Source organism: Nicrophorus vespilloides, unplaced genomic scaffold, assembly GCF_001412225.1.
Source record: "Nicrophorus vespilloides isolate i.1.1-1 unplaced genomic scaffold, Nicve_v1.0, whole genome shotgun sequence".
Classification (NCBI taxonomy): domain Eukaryota; kingdom Metazoa; phylum Arthropoda; class Insecta; order Coleoptera; family Silphidae; genus Nicrophorus; species Nicrophorus vespilloides.
The window spans coordinates 114,045-134,486 of record NW_017095787.1 but is presented as its reverse complement, the minus strand read 5'-3'; the positions used below and the strand labels follow the sequence as shown (position 1 = coordinate 134,486).

General features: G+C 39.9%; 1 protein-coding gene across 4 annotated transcripts in view; it reads left to right on the top strand.

The window, feature by feature from the left end:
- The first annotated feature begins 875 nt into the window (after nucleotides 1-875).
- Nucleotides 876-20,442, top strand: part of LOC108564042 (zinc finger homeobox protein 3) — a 35,437-nt gene continuing 15,870 nt past the window's right edge. For 2 of the 4 annotated variants that reach the window (XM_017922944.1, XM_017922936.1), the window contains exons 1-3: nucleotides 877-1,442; nucleotides 12,600-14,958; nucleotides 16,650-19,648. In XM_017922944.1, coding sequence (XP_017778433.1) covers nucleotides 12,633-14,958; nucleotides 16,650-19,648 — 5,325 coding nt within the window. In that variant the 5' untranslated portion in view covers nucleotides 877-1,442; nucleotides 12,600-12,632. Of the gene's footprint in view, nucleotides 1,443-12,599; nucleotides 14,959-16,649; nucleotides 19,649-20,442 lie in introns of all 4 variants that reach the window. The other 2 variants (XM_017922952.1, XM_017922962.1) reach the window with 2 other exon arrangements.

Below are 20,442 nucleotides of genomic sequence, written 5' to 3'. Positions count from 1 at the left end.
AAATGTCTGTTGTATGAAAACAGAATCTAATTAATTTTTAGTTAAATTTGATTTTAAAGTGATAAAATGACTGAAAATTAGAATAATTCGTACGAAAAAAGTGATATTAATGTGAAAATTAGAATAATTTCAACCGTGATTTTAATGTGTTTTTCACTTATTAAAGAAATACTTTGATATTAGTTAAATAATTTTAATTGAATTGAAAAATGTCTGTTGTATGAAAACAGAATCTAATTAATTTTTAGTTAAATTTGATTTTCAGTGTGATGAAATGACTGAAAATTAGAATAATTCGTAGGAAAAATTACGTAATTTGAAGTAATATTAAGTTCGTAGAACAGTTTTCGTTGGTATGGGAAGGATGTACGCTAAACGTATGCGCGTTCCGTACGTGTTTTTGCGTCTGAAAAGTGACATAACGCGTGATTAAGAAGACAGCGACCAAAAAAAAAATCAATGCGCGTACGGTCGCAGCAGCGGCTGCCGAGATCAAGATGGCGATGTAATCCAGTAATTTAAATAAATTCGAAGGTTGCGTTCCGACGACGACGGCGAGGATGATCCTGTGCACGGATGGAGGGCATGAGGATATGAAGCGAAGAGCGCGACGAAGACGATGAAGGAGAAGAGAGGACTATGCCTAATAAGACTAGGCATTAATTGGTCGAGGAGGGGCCGGGCTGAGGAGCAAGAGAGTATGAGCGAATGTGTGTGTGTATATGTATGTACGTAAGAGAGAAAGAGATGAAGAGCGAGTGAGTGAAAGAGAGAGAGAGAGAAGGCAAAAAAGCGTCGCGAAATTGTTGCAAATCTAGTCGAAACTTATTTCGCGAGCATTCAACCGCGCGCCATCCCTTCCCCAATCCCTACCACTCAGGTGTGCGCCCGGGCGGCCCGGTGGTGGGGGCGCGTCGTCATCCCCTCTTCCAGACCGCCCCCTATTGGCCAACAACACACGAAGAACACAGTTCAAGCTTTAACGCCGAGCGGCTATGTTGTCCGTGCCGTCCGGCCGCACGTTGTTGTCTTATTTTATTCAACACCTGTACATTGTTTTAAGTTCTATATTTTTATTTTCACCCCCCCGACATCAATTATTTGTTTAACATTACAACATCGTAACTACCCCCCCGCCCCAAACCGACATCGCATCAGTTTCGTTGTTTGTTTTATTTTTATTTATACGTTGATTCTTCAACTAAATCCAATTCGCAACGAGTAGTTCCGATACCTGCGACCGTGAAGATATACACAAATAATACAACAAAAAAGTAATAATAAATGTATATCTACAGTGCTGTGGTGTTTGTTCCTCGATCTCTTTAAAACGTGCTGAAGAAAAAAAAAATAATCATCAGAAGAGAGAAAATATTAGTGTTTTATGTGCGTTCGTTTATTATTTTCGCATAGTGTTGGATACTAGACAGGAATGTTTAGAGGTACGAGAAACCTTTATTATCATCATCACCATCATCACAAACCCCCAAAAGAATTAAAATATATATATATACACGATAATCTTAAGTTATGAACCACCCCTAAATAGTGTTTACGCAATAGTACACCTTATGCAAATCGGACCACTTAGGAGAGGCTGAAACCCGCATCATCTTTGGCTCGTGCCGAATAATTTACATAACTCCCCGCATCCGAACAATGCAACAACAACAGAAAAAACCTTAACTCCAATCGGCAACAAAAACTATTCAAATCGGTGAATGCATTCGTGCGTGTGTGTTTGCGTTACTCACCTCCCTCCTCCCCCAAAAGAATCCGGACGCGTGTGTGTTTTCTGATAATATTTAACCATTTCCCTGCAACCCCTAATGAAACTCTATACATATACGCATGCAGCGTGGGGTGCTTAGACAATAGCGCACTTAATAACGGTTCGAGTGGATTATTACGAAAATGACTAAGTTTCGAGTACGCGCGACACTCGAAACTTTATCCCAGCAGTAGCATTGTTCAAAACCGTTGATACCGCAAATAAACGCAAAGCAAACAGATAAGAAGATTTGTTCAAAAAAAGAAAAAACAGAAAATCCGATAAATACCGGTAATATGTTTACGTTGCACCCGAAAAAGCGCGGAGACTCGAACGCTGCGTCAAGACACGAACCCGTCCAATTAGATTCGCGCTTTTCCCACAATCCGGAAACAAAAACCAATACAAAAAAAACAATTACTAAAGGAAAAAAATAGGAAATGATAATAATAATAAGATTGAGTATATCGCGCAGTTTCATCTCCTGATTTATGTTTCGCCAAGTTTTCGGCGTGGAACGTTACCGTAATGTTCTCAACGTGATCCGCCGTGAGCCGGAGAAACGCGCTCGTGAAAAGAAAGTTCGTTTTATAGAAACAGTTTTTTTTCTTCAACTTATAAATTTTATTTACTCTATCCTTTTCGCTGCGATCACTTTGATTAGACCCGTGTTGGAAGTATTATGAAGTTTGTTCGGATGAGTTATGATGGCCCACACGAAAAATTAGTCCGCGTTGAAATCCCGAACAAATTGCTCGACGGAAATCGATTCCGTATTTAAATTGGTTGGTTTATTTATTTTATATCTCGGGACATCTTTCTCTCTAAGTAAATCTTGTAATTTCCTCACCTAAAAACCATCCAGAAACAACGGATAGTGTCCAGTTTAATTAATTACACTTTTTCAATCCGATAAACTCAATGTGAAGATTTCTATTTTTATCAACTAGAAAATCACATAAAAAATACTATTTAATGAACTAAAGTAAGAAAAATTAACTAAGTTTCAAGAAAACAAATAAATTGTAATAGTTTTGATTTGTTGCGAAGAAATGCTTTGAAAAGAAGACATAAAAAGAAGTATAAATTCAGAAATATGTTGCGTGCACTCTAATAAGGATAATCCGAGATTGCGTATACTAATCCAATTGGATATTTGTCTAAAAATACATCAATTTGCACCAAACTACACTTCGTTTTCTTTACTGAACAATTTTCTCAAAGCTGAAAATAAAGTTTCACTCGTAAAACATTTTATCGTCCACTTAAAGAAAAAAAATATCTAATTTTCAAGTTTTCCCCAAAATAACGTTTCTTTCATGTTTCAACAATAGATTTTTGTGTTATACCAAAACTTAATTTTTACTGAACAAAAAATTAAATAAGATTTAAAAAAATGTACAAAGTGCGTTGAATTTTTGTGAGTGGTTTAAAAGTATTTACTAAGAATTTTACCCGTATTTATCTTATTGGTTATACTGTTAAGGCTAAACGCTTCAATATTTCTAAGTTCTAAAAAAAAATCTTTAAGTTTACTGTAAAAATTTACAAATCTGATTGATATTTTAAAGCAAACATATTTTTTCACTTGCGTTCATTCTAAGTAGTAAAAATAGAGAAATTTAATAATTTTTTTAAGAAAGTTATGTGTTACATTTATTTTGCGCTTTAAAATAAAATTATTTTGATAAAGTGTAGAAAATTTGTTATTTTACTAAGTGTTAAAAAAAATAGTTGCAATTAATTTATAGGAATATTTGTACTTTTCTTGAGGTCAAATAATTAAGACTTTTTTGTTTGGATTTGCAATGAAAGTGAAGTGATTTGTGTGCGCGAAGTTTTTGATTTTCCATAGGAAAGTTGCTGTAAGCAAATCATGTTCAATTAGAAATCCGCAGTGTAATAACAATCGAATTTCCGCATTGGGAATAATAAGCCAGAGAGTTCGATTGATAACGGCAAAAACAAAGCAGCAAAACTGTGGAAAACAATGTTTAAAACGTAACGCGCGTCGTCTCGCGAGATTTTTTTTCCTCACTCATTCCTTCATTTCTTTTGCGGCTCCCGTTTCGTTCCTCTCTCACTACACAACTGAGTGCATAATTACCTCCGTAACGCGGCAATAAAATGGTCTTAGCGCTAAGGAATTGTCGTCGACAATGGGCGAACAATTTATGAAGCATTGAACCCGAGGCTATCGCCATTTAATAACAATAAATAAATATATTTTGTGCTATAGCTGAAGAACGAAAAGAGCAGAACAGAAAGAGTAAAAGACTGAGAGAGTATCGATTCGTTAAATTGCTGGAAAGAATTCGATCGGTGAACCGGAGGAATAAAATTCCGGCACCAACTGAACCGTGACTTCTTCGGTTTAAATATGTTGCCTTCTTATGATATATATATATATACATATACGTACTAACACGAAACGGGCGAGAGATTTATTTTCAAGGTGTTGCATTAGAGGAGACGGCGGATTTTTACGAGACCCCGGCTTTTCCGTCCGAATGATGGGACTCGATTAAAATTTTAGGGTTTTTTAATGAATGAGCAGCCGCAACAGAGTGGGCATAAAAGTAAAACGATGGAGATTCCAAAGAGAAAACATATTTATTTTTTGTAGTTGGCGGCGATAAATTAGGTGCCCCCCCTTCACTGTCAAATTAATTAATTAACTCCCCTTTGTTATTGTTGTTACTATGGTAACGTGATATTTTCGCTCCGACTCTCATTTTTTTTATATATAATAATACAGGGTGATCCTAAACCAATTTCACGAGCAAGAAGAAATCTTCATAAACTCATTTATTTAGTTTCAGGATTTCTTACAAAAATCTTGAATTCCTCATTAAACAATTATATTAAACTAAATTGGTATTTAATCAAATTTAACAATTATTTATAAATTAAAGTGTATCATAGAAATTATGATAATTGTTAAAAAAAATTGATTCTTAAATTAAGAAATTCTAATTGCTGATTGTAATAATAATCTTGTAAATACGCAAGAAATTTAATTATATTTCGTTTAATTCTTATAAGAAAATTCTTGTAATAATTGTATATTTTTTTTCAAAAGAAAAATTTTGTTTAATAAATATTATTCGATAAAGTTTGTGTATAGTTTTTTAAGTAAAGATTTAATACAATTAGAAACACCCTGTATATAAGTGTGTGAATGTAAGAATTCGTATTGGAGCGGCGGAATGCCGCGAAAGTCTTGCGGAGTCGGGGTTTAGTGTGAACTGAAGAAGTGTTGAGCAAGAAGGTCCGAAATCCGTTGGCCGGTTACAAATGGCACGTCGGGTCGTTCGTGGCACCCTCGACCCGTCCGGCTAGATTCCGATACGATAATTATAAAAATTTCGGTATCGCTGTTTTCGAACCTCTTCGAAACGCTCCGAAAATTAATTTCATTTCAACAAGAAAAGAAACAAAAAAATAGGATGCTGCTTTCCGTGTAACTTTATACGTTTTATACTCTAATAGTAGAGATTTATTTAGTAACACAATTAAAATTTGGTACAAGTTTTTTTTGAAACTTTGCGATTTATGTGTTAGGAATTGTGTCCCGTTATTAGAGAGGAGTCAAAGAAAACTGAAGTGAAATTAATTATCCATAGTTAACACGGAAACAATTAATCTTTTCCGCTGAGAGTCCGTAATATCCACACTCAGTCGTGCAATTAGCTGTGCGATCCGTTCAATTGAATCCTGCTGCAAACGGCGTTTTCGTCCATCCGACGATGCTTGACTCGGTTGACTCGTTTTCTTCGTTCTCTTCTCGCCCTGTCGTGACTCGAGCAGCGCTTTTAACACATTCGGGGGCCCCGCGCCGCGCTCGTTCTTATTTATTGGCTGTCCATTTAGAAAGTGATATGTATGAGAATACGAATCCGGCATCGCGGCTCTCTTAATATAGACTCCTTTTGCCCGTTTAAGGACGATATTTACCCATTTTTGGCCGCAAACCACGCACCTTTTAATCTGCGATTCAAGTCTCTTTTTCCACATTTCCCGCTCGCCCCATTTACATAACTAACTTCAATCCACGACAGTGCGTACGCTTTTTCTCTATGTGTGTGTTTGTGTTTCCATCGTTACCATCTATCACAGCCTCCGACGATGGTGATGAAACGCATGTGGGCCGGACCACCTAGGACCACTTCGGATCTCATAACTCTCCGAATTAAGTAACTCTAAAGACAGAGAGAAATAAAAAGAAAAACGATAAGAATGGTGTGTGTGTGTCTCTTTCAAATCCCTCAGCCCCGGACACACAATTAACGACGATTGCCCAAAGGTTTTACATCGAAATCCTATTTTCTTGAAAAACCATCATTAAAACCATTCAAAATCTACACGATTTACACAAACAAATCCATAAATAATAAACCTATTCGTTACAAGCGAACAATGCGAATCAAAACAATAAACTCATTCGATTAATGAATCAATTAAAAACCATAAACTTTAAGTCCATGATAAACATGTGATAAATTTTAAAGAAATCATAACTTTTCGAAATAATTACAGTTGCCGCATTGCATAAGATTAACACTAATGACTCAATCAATTAAACGCGTTGAATGCAACATTTCGCAACGAACAAAAAAAAATCTTAGATAACAATTCTAATAAAACAATGCAAAATAACAATACGCAAACAAATATTTAACTAATGAATCAATTAAATACGTAAAATTATAGTAATAAGACGCGAATTTTGAAAAAAGAAATTCAGAGAGATTTGAGAAATATTTTAGTATAGATTTAAAGAATTATGGAAATATTTTGACACAGTACATAAATTATGCTTTTTTTGTTGTTGTTTCGGAATATTTTTCTATTATATTATTTATATTTAATACATATTTATTTTCATTCTATATAAAAGATGATTTTTTCTGTGTGCGTGTTTGATGCTGGAGCGTCGGGCTTTTAGCCACATTAATTCTAATATAAATCATCGACTAATGAATGCGAAACGTCTTTGGATTCCTGTCCGATATAAATCACGTTTATTGAATTTGTAATTTGTTTAAAATAATAATCGCTCGAACGGATTTATTTTTTTGCTATTCATTAGAAAATAAGGATTTTAATTAATCTTAAGTTTAATCTCATGTATTTTATTAAAGTTGATTGAAAAATAGTTTTTTTTCGACCTAAATTAGTAATATTTAGTAATTAGTAAGTTATTATGTAAAGAAGATGTATATGATTGAGAAAGTTAAATTAACTGGATGAAGATTTTGATGTTATGATGAAGAGAAAATGGGATGCAATTTCTCGAGTGAATTGCGGCGCTAATGGTACTCGAGGAACGAGAGAGATTTTCGTGGTCGAAGAAGAAAAAATAAAAATCGTTGCGTCGATTACGTCGAATTGATGTTGTTGTTGTTGTTTGCTTTCCTTCGGAATCCTTTCGTGAGTTAATATTTATTTAAATGGATTGAGACATGCATGTAAAGTGCCCACACGCCAAGGTCCTAATAAATTTTAGTGGGCCCATAGATGGTATCTCCGATCAAAAAGGTGTCCGGAACAAATGGGCCGTAATGCGTATTAGAACGATGAGTATACGCGTTTAAGTGTACACGAAGTGGAATTGGTTTGGTATTGGTCATCGAAGTGGATTGCGTGCATTTTTAATTATCGCCACGTACGCAGAAAGGCATTAAGAAACCTGTTTGAGGGTAGGCTTCGAGTCGCGTGATTAGTTCGCGTGTTCATTAGCAATTACGTCCGTAATCATTTCATATTGTCATTACTCGTATTAAAACGTGTATGTGTTCGAGTACTTGTGAATGTGTGTATGTATGTATGTATACAACACATTCTCCTCGTGTTCATCGGTCCGTCGCGAAGAGGTTTTAACTCATTTTCAGGAAAATAACAACAACAACAACAATATACAACAAGAGGAGGAAACAATCACTTTTCCGTTCGGTTATCACACCGCATCTCGATAATAAGGACTACTTCGTGCTGCCCCCTTATGTCAGCTCGCGTGAACAGACACGGGCATCTACATACCCAAGCACCGAAGATAAACATCTTCACTTTATTATGCTTCTCTTTTATTTCTATATTCTTTCTTTGCAACAACAAAAAATAAATAAATAAGTACGCCTCTTTGTCTTATTCACAATGCGAGAAAGTCAAAGATCGAAAAGCACAATGGCGACAGCGAAAAAGAAAATAACTAAAGCAACAATACGAAGAAGACGGGTAGAAGTTAATTGGTTATATTGGTAATCAGGAAGTTCGCGTTATTTGTTTGGTTTCGGTCAAGGGCGAAGTAAAAATAAAAACTTATTACTACAAACCTATTGATTTTTGCCTCTTTCCTTCCGAAACAATAATACAATACATAATAATTAAGCTGGTAATTATTGTACCAGGTGCTTTGTAAAACTGAATAAATTCATGTAATCCTCCGGTTATCTCTTTTGGACAATTAGTACCGGCAATTTGTCCAGAAATAAAATTAGGAACACTATCGCCCCACATAAATCAGAAGGAAAGAAAACATACATTGTTTTACATCTAAAAATACATGCAGGTTGGAGCAGGTATAAGGATTGCTCCAGAAAACTGGAATCAATTGTCCATCATTCTCTTTTTTTTCCGTTTGGGAATGCGATGGTGAATGGGAGAGTGCGTGTCCGCGTTTTCTGTGTGTGTATACACCTGGTTTGTTATTTTAGGTCGGAGTTCCTCTGCAACCCCGTTCCGTTGCGGAGGGCAAAACTACCCTTCGCCTTGACCGTTTTTCCCTCCTCGTAACGGCATCGTCGGTTTACTACCCTCCATTCACCGGCACCGGTCATTCATGGTCTTCCCTCTCTTTCTCACTCTTAACCACACACACACACTCACTCGATGTTCTGACCATTGTCGTCGATGCATCGCCGTCGCCTCCCCTTTTTTTTTTCTCTCACCTAGAATGCAATCTCAAGACGACATTCCAACGGTTCATAAATCCTCGCTCGTTCACAATTATATCACTGCCTATTCACGCCGATGTCGGTTACATTCATTTAGCCATTAACAAAAAAAAATAACCGAAAATATGAGCAATTTTTTCACACGGTATTAATTTTTTTTTTGTTCATAACTAATTGATTTTCATACCTACATTTATTCTAAATTAAACATAATTCACGTTAATGTTAAGTTACAAAAATATATTGAAATTTCAACTTTAGTTTATGGGAATAATTTATACTTTATTTTCTACCAATTCTTTGTTAAAGTAAATTAAAAACATGTATATAAATTATGGACATACATTAAATATGTAAATAATTTGATTTTCGGTCATAAATATAACAATTTAATTATGATATGTTTTTAACAAGGTTATTCTTATAAAATGCAAATAAACTTCTATTTTTATATAACAAATTAGTAACAAGAAAAATTTGAACAAAGCGTTCGTTTCTATTAGATTTTAATTGTTGAATTAATAATTGAATTTAGAACGAAAAAATTGAGATATAATGAGAATTTCCAATTAAAGTGCAGGTATTATTACGTGATTTTTTCATTCTTTGTGTGCGTCGTCTCCTGATAATTAAATATTTCTCCTTTTATGTGGTTAATTGCACGAAGCGATGTTAGAAAGGTGTAATGGCGTTTTGATTAAAATCAAATTAAGTCATTAAGGCAAAACGAAGCAGCGAAAGAAAATGAAAAAAAAAATGAATACATATATATTTTTCTTGAAGCGTAAGAAGAATGGGTGGAATGCGGAGGTTGAGGGGATTTAATATGTATGCATTTTCGGGACGCGTTATTAAAAAAGTTGGGGGCGGAAGAAGGAAGATGAAAAGAAGAAATAAAGTGGCGGAGAGGGAAAAAAAAACACGAAATAAGTAAGGATGGAGAGAGGAAAATGGAAATATATATATATATTGTAGTGAGAGAGAAAGAGATGTTATTTTCCGAAATGGAAAATTCAAGTTCGGCCTCCGGCCGCAACAGCAGCAGCAGCATACGTGATATAGAGTGGATATTGTACGCAAAGGGCGTAAGTTATGCATGGGGGCGCGCATATGGACTCTGGAATGAAGTTAGCGGAGATGGAGCGCGCAAGAGCCGCCCCCTCTCGCACATATTACATCATAATAGAGACGAAGCACCATAACAGGTATCTCTCTCTCTCTCTCTTCATCCCTCTGTTTCGGCGTAGTACGTGTATTGCGCTATTTTCTTTGTGAATATCTCATATGCGATTTTATTAGATTAGACGAGGATGGCGGAGGGTGGGCGCCTGAGACTTCCATCAGCCTAGGCGAAGATCAAAGATCTCGTTTGTTTGTTCATTTGTTGTTGAGTTGCATTTTTCGTGTGTGTGGTTGGTGGTTGGTTGCACCATGAGCAAGTACCAATTTCGAAGCTTTTTTTCGTTGGAAAAATTTTATAATTATGTGTAATTTTGATTATAAGTGAGGGTAGGGCAGGGCGTCGGGCGCCGACTGCTGTGGACCAAGCGCAGTTTCGAGGATAACAATCGCGCTAAAAGGCGCAGATAAACGGAATGGTCGGACGCGGTACTTGTAATTACTAATTCCCACACTGCTCTAATCACGGCGGTAATTATGGGCTTTTTGTTCAATTTGGTTTTCGAGCTCTTCTCTCTTCTCTTCTCCGTCGGCTATTTTTCCCATGATTTCTCACGATTGATTTTTTTATCTGCTGCCCCTCTCTCTCTTTCTCTCGACACACGAAAGCCTACTTACCCTGAATAATTATATTAATAAGCAAATTGATCAATCTCATCTCCTCTCCTTTCATTATTATTATACTTCTACTTCAGGGGTTCTTCTCTACTCGCGAATAATTATAACATGGATGCGGCGCGCAACCGCACAATACGTGTGTGTCTGTATATGTATATTACATCTTCTCTGCTACGATCCTCTGAGCAGGTGTTACCAAAGTAAACTCTTTCTCTAAACTCGTTTTCGTTGCACTTTTACCATCATCGTCCATCGGGGATGGCGATCGTTATTAGCCCGTGCATCCAATAATAACAATAATAACCTCTGCTCTAGCTCTCGTTCTTTGTATACATATATATATATATATATGTGTGTATGTATATAAATATAATACACCACATTCCTTCTTTGTCCGGAGAAAATGAGAGCATTAAATATTCCGTTTTTAGTCGAGAATAACGATCTATATAATTGATATCTCGGGGCCATGCAATCAGAAACGATCTAGTGGTAAAATATTCACGCTGCCATAACTCGGGACTCGGAACGAGCTTTTAGAACAATATTGGATCTCCTTCTCTCTTTTTCACTCTCTCTCACAACTCTTTCTCTTTCTCCCCAACGCTGCTCGCTCCATCCACCTACCTTCTATTAATTCATGAAATTACGATCTCCGTCAATGCTATTACCTCAAAACCTCAAGTTTTTCAAAATAGAACCATTAATTTTTCAACCCTCAACATTTGCAATCCCCACATTAAAAAAATTACCACAAAAATACATTCATTAAATATTCAGAGGAGACACGAAAACACTTATTACATAACAGTGGATTGTTTAAAACGAAATTGTTATTTGCATGTATAATCTGGTAACGGCAAAACGCATAATGCTCCTGTTTCTAATCTTTAATTTTTTTTTTCTTGTGTGTAACATCCTTCGGGAATTGTTTGCGCATTGGCGTGATAGATAAATCCATTCGATTCGTTAACGTGCGACAGTTGACTTATTTAATTTCACACGTGTCGTATCTTATAAGATAAATATATGTAAATACACCTTGTAATTTTTCCTTTTCCTCTTATCCACACACACACACACACATAAATGATTTCAAGCAAATCAAGCTCTATCCTCATTGGTCGCACATTCTTCGTATTTCATTCCCCTTTCTTCGTTTTCTCTGCCATCATCACAAAGCTGAATAAATAATAAACGCGAACGTTATTAGTGCTCCCCCTTTTATTAACGCCGTGTGCGTATATTAAAAAGGAGAAGTAATAATAATCATGAAAGAGAAGAAGAAGAAGAGGGAAGAAAAAAATTGGTACGTGTGCGATGTGCCACTTTAAATACCAATGACGACTCGTGAACACACCTTAAATTGTATTAACAAAGGCATTTATTCATAAGGCCCCGCCTTGGTTCGTCTTCTCCTCGTGAAATAAAATTGAAAAAAAAAATTGAAATAAATAAATAATAACACACATACAGATATATTTGTATGAATTGAATCGGTATCGTTCTATCAATAAAGCTTACAATGATCCGCATTTATTGGCAGATGTTTTCCTTAATTTTTCTCGATTTTAAATAAACTCCTTGTTGCTATTATTAATCTCGGTGTACTTTATTATTATTTTTTTTGTATAACGCTCATGGGTATGTAAATAATGCGCGTTTAATAATATACGTTTCGTGCGGTAATAGTGAGCTTGTTTGTGTTCGTACTTTGAACAAGTTTTAGTAGAGCTTCCAGATAAACTAAATAATTGCGCTCGTAGGAATGCGAGGAACTCCAAATGAGATGTATTTGGAAAAGTAAATTTGTTTTTTGGAGCGTGAAGAACTCTTCAAGTTTTGATGATATTAGGAGTTACATCAAGTTTGTGTAACAATCAATAAATTTATGATGAAATTACTATAAGCAAAAAGTATAATACGTTGTTCTATGTACATAATTAAATTTGTCTTTTGTAGATAGCTTTACAATGAGAAATCAATTTTGTTGAATATTTAATATTAATTTTAATGTATTGTAGTATTATGTAACTAATTTTGTATCTTTTTGTTTGTTTTGTGTTTGTTTGCAGGGCGTTCGTTGTGCGAGCATGTGATGCGCCGCGATGCCCACTCTGTCCGCGGCGCCTGAGCTAAATTCCGGCGGCCGCAACGAGCGGCATCAACGAGATACCACTGCCGCCATGAGCCCAGAACAAGAGGCCAGTCCACCTCCAGCAGCGCCTGGAGCTTCGCCGCCCCCAGCACCAACCCGCCTTCCATCACCTGCCATGTCGCAGCAAGACACCTCCGACGTGGAGCAGTTCGCCGGGAAGATCGTCTACAATCCGGACGGGTCGGCATACATAATCGAGGATTCAGAAAGTGAGAGCGAGTCGACGACGACGACGCAGACGGCGGTACCCGAGGTGGTGCCACCACTTCAAGCAGTGTACGTGTCAAGACTGCTGCGGCAGGCGACGAGACCCACGGAACTGCCGGCAGTGCACAGTTACCGCGTGATCGCGCTTCGGGATGCGAGGCCTCCACGACCGGCCTCGGTGCCGGTCAAGCCCATCCTCATGTGCTTCGTGTGTAAACTCAGTTTTGGGTTCGCTCGGTCCTTCGCGAACCACGCGCAAGCAGAGCACGGTGTCACCCTGAAAGAGTCGGAACGCGAGGTTCTCGCAGCCGACTGCTCCGCAATCCTGCAGTGCGTAGGAGCCGACAAAAGGCCGATGGTATCGCTGCTCGAGCCGTTGAGCAGTCCATCACCTCCAACCTCCGAGAGCAGCCTGATGAACTCTTCAGTACCCATCTCGATGAACCCGAATCCTATGTCGACGTCGGAGACGCCGCCGAGCGGTTCTTCGCGTACCACCCCTGGCAAGTCGCCGTCCCCGCCGTTCGCGCAACCCCCGGCCTTCTTAACCGGCACCACGATCGGCGTCTGCCCCGAACATCTGCAGGGTCGACCCTCTGGCGCAGAGTGCGCCCGCTGCGAGATGATCCTGGCGTCCGGACGTCTCGGTCCTGCAGGACTCGGCAACGTCCACAGCCGCAACTCGTGCAAGACTCTGAAGTGTCCCAAGTGCAATTGGCACTACAAGTACCAGGAGACCCTCGAGATCCACATGAAAGAGAAACACCCGGAGGCGGAGACGAGCTGCATCTACTGCATAGCAGGACAGCCCCATCCGCGTCTGGCGCGTGGCGAAACCTACACGTGCGGCTACAAACCGTACCGCTGCGAGGTGTGCAACTACTCGACCACAACCAAAGGAAACCTCAGTATACATATGCAATCAGACAAGCACTTGAACAACATGCAAGAGCTGCAGAACGGCGGAGCCCCGACCAGCGAGTCGCGGCAAGCGTCGCCGAAAGCACCACCGGTTCACCATTCGCCGGTGACGAGCGGCGGCCACAAACCCAAACCCACCTTCAGATGTGACGTCTGCAATTACGAGGCGAACGTCGCTCGCAATCTCAGAATACACATGACCTCCGACAAACATACGCACAACATGCTGGTGCTCCAGCAGAACGTGAAACACATGCAGACGCTATCCGCCCTGCACCACCAACAACATCCGCAGCAGCACATGGAAAGTCTGTACGGAATGTATCCAGGACTAGGCGATAAGCCTGAAGCGGCTCTAGCTGATATGGCTTACAACCAAGCCCTGCTCATCCAGATGATGACCGGCGGACAGTTACCAGGACATGGAGCGCCCGCAGAAATGGCTTCACACACTGACATGGGACTCAATCCCGAGACGATGGAACCACCACCGGAACCTGCGGATCCTGATCCAGAGAGAACCTACCACTGTTGCGTTTGCAACGTCTTCTCCACCGACAACCTGGAAGATCTCGGCAGACATCTGGCGCAGGACCGAACCCGACTGAGAGAGCAGGAAATTCTGGCGGTGGTCGCCGGCCACTATGTCTGTAAATTGTGCACCTACAAGACGAACCTGAAAGCCAACTTCCAATTGCACTGTAAGACTGACAAGCATCTCCAGAGACTGCAGCACGTGAACCACGTGAAGGAGGGTGGTCCGCGCAACGAATGGAAACTCAAGTACGCTTCCGCGCCCGGAGGCGTTCAGATCAGATGCAACGCCTGCGATTACTACACGAATTCTGCCCATAAACTTCAACTGCACGCAGCTGGAGGCCGTCATGAGGCCGGCGTTGCGCTATTAAAGCACCTCGTCGATAGATGCTCATCTCTGCGACAGGAACAACCCAGGGTATTCCACTGCTCTCTGTGCAGCTTCTCCGCCACCAACCGACTACCTCTCCTGCAACACGTTAGATCTCTGAAACATCTTCACCTAGAGCAACTCCATCAGCTCCAGAGGCGCGCCGAAGGCAAAGAAACAGCGCCCGAAATCGGTGAAGTCTTTCACGTTGTACCCGGACCCATCGATCAGCAGACGCCTGGTAAGTCCATTCTTTTCTTCATTCTATCCTCTAAACACATCTGCACGAAAACATTACCGCATATTAATTATATTCCAAATTATTTACATCTTAAAAAAAAATTAAAATAAATATTATTTCAAAAATATCACAAACAAAATATTACTAGAAAATTTAAAATTATGGTTCAGTAATAAACTTTTTTTTATGGTCAACCTTCTTACTGCAAACTGAAATTTTAGGGCGTAGTGCAGAAATCAGCACAGTTGATAAGAAAACGATACTTTTTTTTTCTCGGAAATTCGTGTTTTTACAACGGTGATATTTTTGTTGCAGTGCATTATAACAATCTTCTGTACACCCACGTACCTTTTCTTATTTCCCTTCTTCATTTTCTCTCTCTCATCATACCAGTTGTTGCTTTGTACTTGTTTTTTTGCTTTTTCGTACGCCCCGTTGTTGAAAATGTGTATCAATTTTGAAATTGTTGGCGTGCGTGACTGATTATTAAAAAATTCCAGCTTTCGGTAATTCTTTAATGGACAGTTAGTTGCCTGCGAAATTATACGCCCGATTTTGCTTGTTATTTTTTTCTTTTCTCATTCTTCATGATATATTCTTTTCTGAGGGGGTTTTAAAGGTATGCTAAAATGAACTTTCATGTAACTGTATCTATACACAATAGGTGTAATAATATATAAACACAGGGCGTATCGGTGTTTTCCCCTCTGCGCTATATATATATTATTTTTTTTCATCTTATATTCACAATAGTTGACGTGTTGCTTTAATAATAATTTTATATCCCGGGGTGCTGTGGCATAGCGTGGCTTCGCCATATGTTTTATATATATATATACATACTGTATCTATGTGTATATGGGGATTTTTTTCTTATTAAAATTTGGATATGTAATTAGGAGCGTTTTCATTTAAAGGAGTGTTTAGCTCTTGGCTGTTGATAACAATGGCCCCTTGTAAATGATTGTTGTTATTGTCCTCTTCGGAGCTCTCGATTGAGACCGGGGCCCTATGCACTGTATATACGCTACACGTTTCCAAGATACAATGATACTACACCTCATTGCACGGAGGGCTATCCTCAGGCTATTTGTGAAACAATGTTAGTTCTGCTTTCTTCGCGAAGACAAGAAAGGAATGATGCGAAAGAAATATAAAGCGGGCGCACATAAATTATTGAAATTGATACACATTTGACACACTTTTTACTTATTTTTTTTTCCGCTTATTCTCTCTTCGAAATAACGAGACACGAAGTAAACGGGAGAAAAGCATTTGTTGTTCACTTTATTATTATGCAAAATACTCGAAAGTCATAAAACATCTCGTTTTTACCTCTATATATTATTTTTGGGGGTGGGTCTTTTATAATTGTTTGCTTACTAATTTATTTTATTACACTAATCTTCCGGGTATTTCATTCTATTTTATTTCTTGCTTTCTAATATTTATTTTAATTGCACGTAATATAAATTAATTGTACAAATAATTATTTTCGTTTTCTTTTTATGAATATGCATAATAATTTTGTTATTTCTCAGAAGCGCAAACTTTAGTTTTGGATTTTTAATTAAAAACTGTGTATATCAAAAATTCATTAGTTATATACAACCAAAACGTACAAACAAAAAATTCAATAAAAAAAAGTAATCGAGAGAAACAAGTGTGTAACATATTTAATTCTTTGATAGAGCGAAGAGACAGCGCGAACTCTGAAATTCAAAGCCACTCGGAGTCGCAAAAAGAGTTCAAATCCGAGCCCGCAGAAGATACCGAAGAGGCGAACCGCGACGCCGGATCTCAGCATGTGTGTCCATATTGCGAGTACACAAGCGATTCAGAAATGCGAATACAGGCTCATGTCTTGGCCCAGCACGGTACGAACAGTTCCTCGGCGGAAACGAGCTTTCAATGTCCTTTATGTCAGGATGCGTTCAAAGACAGGACTAATCTGGAGCGGCATGTCATGCAAATACACTCGGTGAACAGTGAGGGCCTTCAACGGCTCCTCATGCTCGTCGACCAAAGCCACTGGCTTAACCAATCCTCTAGAACGCCGACGCCGAACAACCCGAACAACAGTCAGCAGATGCAAACGCCACCTAATCAGCTGGTATCGCCTAATTCCGTGTCCTCAAAGGACTCGACGAAACTGGACAAGAGCGACTCCACCAATAACATGGAAATCGATCAAGACAATCTGATGTCACCGCACAGCGACGACACCGTCGACTTCGAATTCGAACGTTGCAGCACGTGTCTGAAGAATTTCAAGAACATCGACGAACTCTGCATTCACCAAAACGAGACCGGTCACCTGGAGATCAAGCAGACGCCGAGCGGTCCGGGTTACGTGTGCTGGAAGAAAGGATGCAATCAGTTTTTTCCTACCGCGCATACGCTTCAGATGCATTTCAAAGAGGTTCATGCTAAGAACTCGATCTCGCAGATGTCCGTATCGGAGAAGCACGTGTACAAATACAGATGCAATCAATGCTCGTTAGCTTTCAAGACGCTGGAGAAGCTGCAGCTTCACTCTCAATACCATTTGATCAGGGATGCAACGAAATGCGTACTCTGCGGTCGCAGCTTCCGTTCCCTTGTAGCGTTGCACAAACACGTCGAGAGTGTCCACTCCGAATTAACCGATGATGAACTGAATGCTTATAAGCATAGTCTGATGAATAATCCACTGCTGCTTGCAGGTCTTCAAGGCCAGGTTCTGGATAGTTCGACGAACGATATCCTGAAGAAAGAGTCGCTCCGCAACGATGATATCGAGTCTATGGATTGCGAGGAGAGCAAAGAGATGAACGCCAGTCACGACGATAGCAACGCCAATGACGGCGAGAATTCAGATGACAGCATAATGTACAAAGATCAGCAGTTCCTGGAAGACTACCTGAACAGCCAGGCAATAGCGGAAGACAGTTACAATGATCCAAACAGAAAGTACAAATGCCACCGGTGCAAAGTAGCATTTACCAGGCAAAGCTATTTAACTGCCCACAACAAAACCCTTTTGCATAGGAAAGGTGAGAAACTGAGCTACCCCATGGAGAAATACCTAGACCCGAATCGACCGTATAAGTGCGATGTGTGCAAAGAGAGTTTTACGCAAAAGAACATACTGCTCGTGCACTACAATTCCGTGAGCCATCTGCATAAGCTGAAGAGAGCGATGCAAGAGCAGCAGCAGAACAACAACAACAATCCGCCTGTATCGCCGACGGTGATGGGAGGTGGACAGCAGCAGCAGCAGCAACAACAGCAGCAACACAATATGTCGTTGACGCCGAAAAGTACTTCTTCGGAAGAGGATGACAAGAAACGGTACAGATGTAATATTTGCAAGGTTGCGTACACTCAGGGCAGCACATTGGATATCCATATGAGGAGCGTGCTGCATCAGACGAGGGCCAGTAAACTGCAAGATTTGGCGATGGCCGGTCAGATAGATCTTTCGAAACCGCTAATCGAGCAACCGGAGGCAGCAGCCATGCAGTCTCCGAAGCAGTCGAGTCCGACGCCCGGCAGCGGCAGTGGGGATAAGACGTCCCCCACCCCGCGGTCACCCAACCCTACAGGTAGTACAGGTAGTCAAGGGATGATTAGTTGCCCAAAGTGCGGCGCATTATTTAGTTCACAAGATCAGTTGAGTGCACATCAACAGTTGTATTGCATGTTTGCCGCTCCGATGGCCATATACCAGGCACAAGAGCCGGGCCAGGCGAAGAGTCCGCCGCCCGGTGAACAAGACATAATAAGCAGATTGAATTTACCAAAGAAAACAAGTTCGCATATGTACAAACACTTGCTCGAGAGTTTCGGTTTCGACTTGGTGATGCAATATAATGAGAGTCACCAGCGAAGACAACGGCAACGCGAACGAGAGGCCGAAGAGAAGCAGAGGACGACCCCACCAGCAACTGCGACCGAGGAGTCCGAAGCTTCCAGGGCCGAGGAGGATATTGAAAACAACTTACCTGAAGTAAGTAGATCCACGTGCCAACATTGCAGTAAAGAGTTCTCTAGTGTGTGGGTGTTAAAGTCTCACTGTGAAGAAGTCCATAAAGATTTAGTGCCGCTAGAATTCTTAGAAAAATATGCTCAACAGTTCAAGAATGAATACGAAAAGAAATCGGTGGTGGTGACTGCGGCGACATCCTCGTCAACATTAAACAGCAATCCCAGAGTGACGACACCGGGAGCTACCACAACCACCACGATGATCAACGACTCGACGCCGGAAAAAGAAGACGAGTCCAAAGAGTCTCTACATGTAAAACTGAATTTGCAAACGCCACCAGAGGCGACCTCCACGGCGCCATCGACACCGACGTCGTCTTCGACGCCTGCCTCCAGCACAGACTCGCTGCCGGCCAATATACAAGCGATGATTGCACAGACAATGGCACAGAACCCCATGGCTCTCGCACAGCAAATGTCCGAGATGCAAGCCGCCCTCAACGTTATGCAATTGCAACAGATGAACTTTAATCCTATGATGCAAATGATGGGCATGGGTCTGCCGCTGGGACTGAACGCCCTTGCCGCGATGAATCTTCAACCTCCGCTCGTGCCGATGATGATGCCGCCTCCACCGTACGATCCAATGCAACAGTTCGCGCCCCAGGACCAGCAGTCCATGATGGCGAAACAGCAGGCGATGATGCAGCAGCAACAAGCGGTAAGTTCCACTTTTCTCTCTATCTCTATATATATATTACTCTCTCATATGTCCTGTCACTTCGTATCATTCATTATCATCGTTGTTCATTCTCAAACTCGGTTAACTACAACGAAACTTATTTTCCTCGCACGAAGAATACACATAAAAATAACAATACAAGTTTGCACGGGTGTAGGTAGAAATTTTTAATCTGACCATTGTTTGAGATCACGGATATTTTTCTTTTCAATAAAACTTCTACCTGCACATGCACATAATGCATAATATAATGTATACATATATCGAACCGAAAATAAAAGGAGCGAAGAGACAATGGTGCACCCCGAATGAGGAGGGGAATGAAAACTATTTTCTTCCTTTATTTTTATTATTTTTTTTTCTCCGGAAAACTGAAAGACCGTTCACATTTGAATCGAAGGGAAAATCCTTTTTCTACACGTTTTTGTCGTGTCCCAGGCTCATTGTACTTTGTAATTTGGACAATGTAATTGATTTCCGAAACGCGCGCGTTTGTTTGAACTAACCGACGTTAATGCGTCCGACTGGACACGCCTCTCGATCGGTTCAATAAATTAAATAAATTATATTTGAATATGGTTCACATGTAATGCAACAAATATCACATATCCAATATTATATTAATAATAATATTGACAGCTCAGTGTATTTCCATATTTCCATAGTTCGAATTTAATTAGCGCCGTAGTAGTAACCATAGAGATCTGCAATCGAAACATAATGCATTATATTTCGGGTTACGCAATTCGAGCGCGCTGTTGAATTTCTATTTG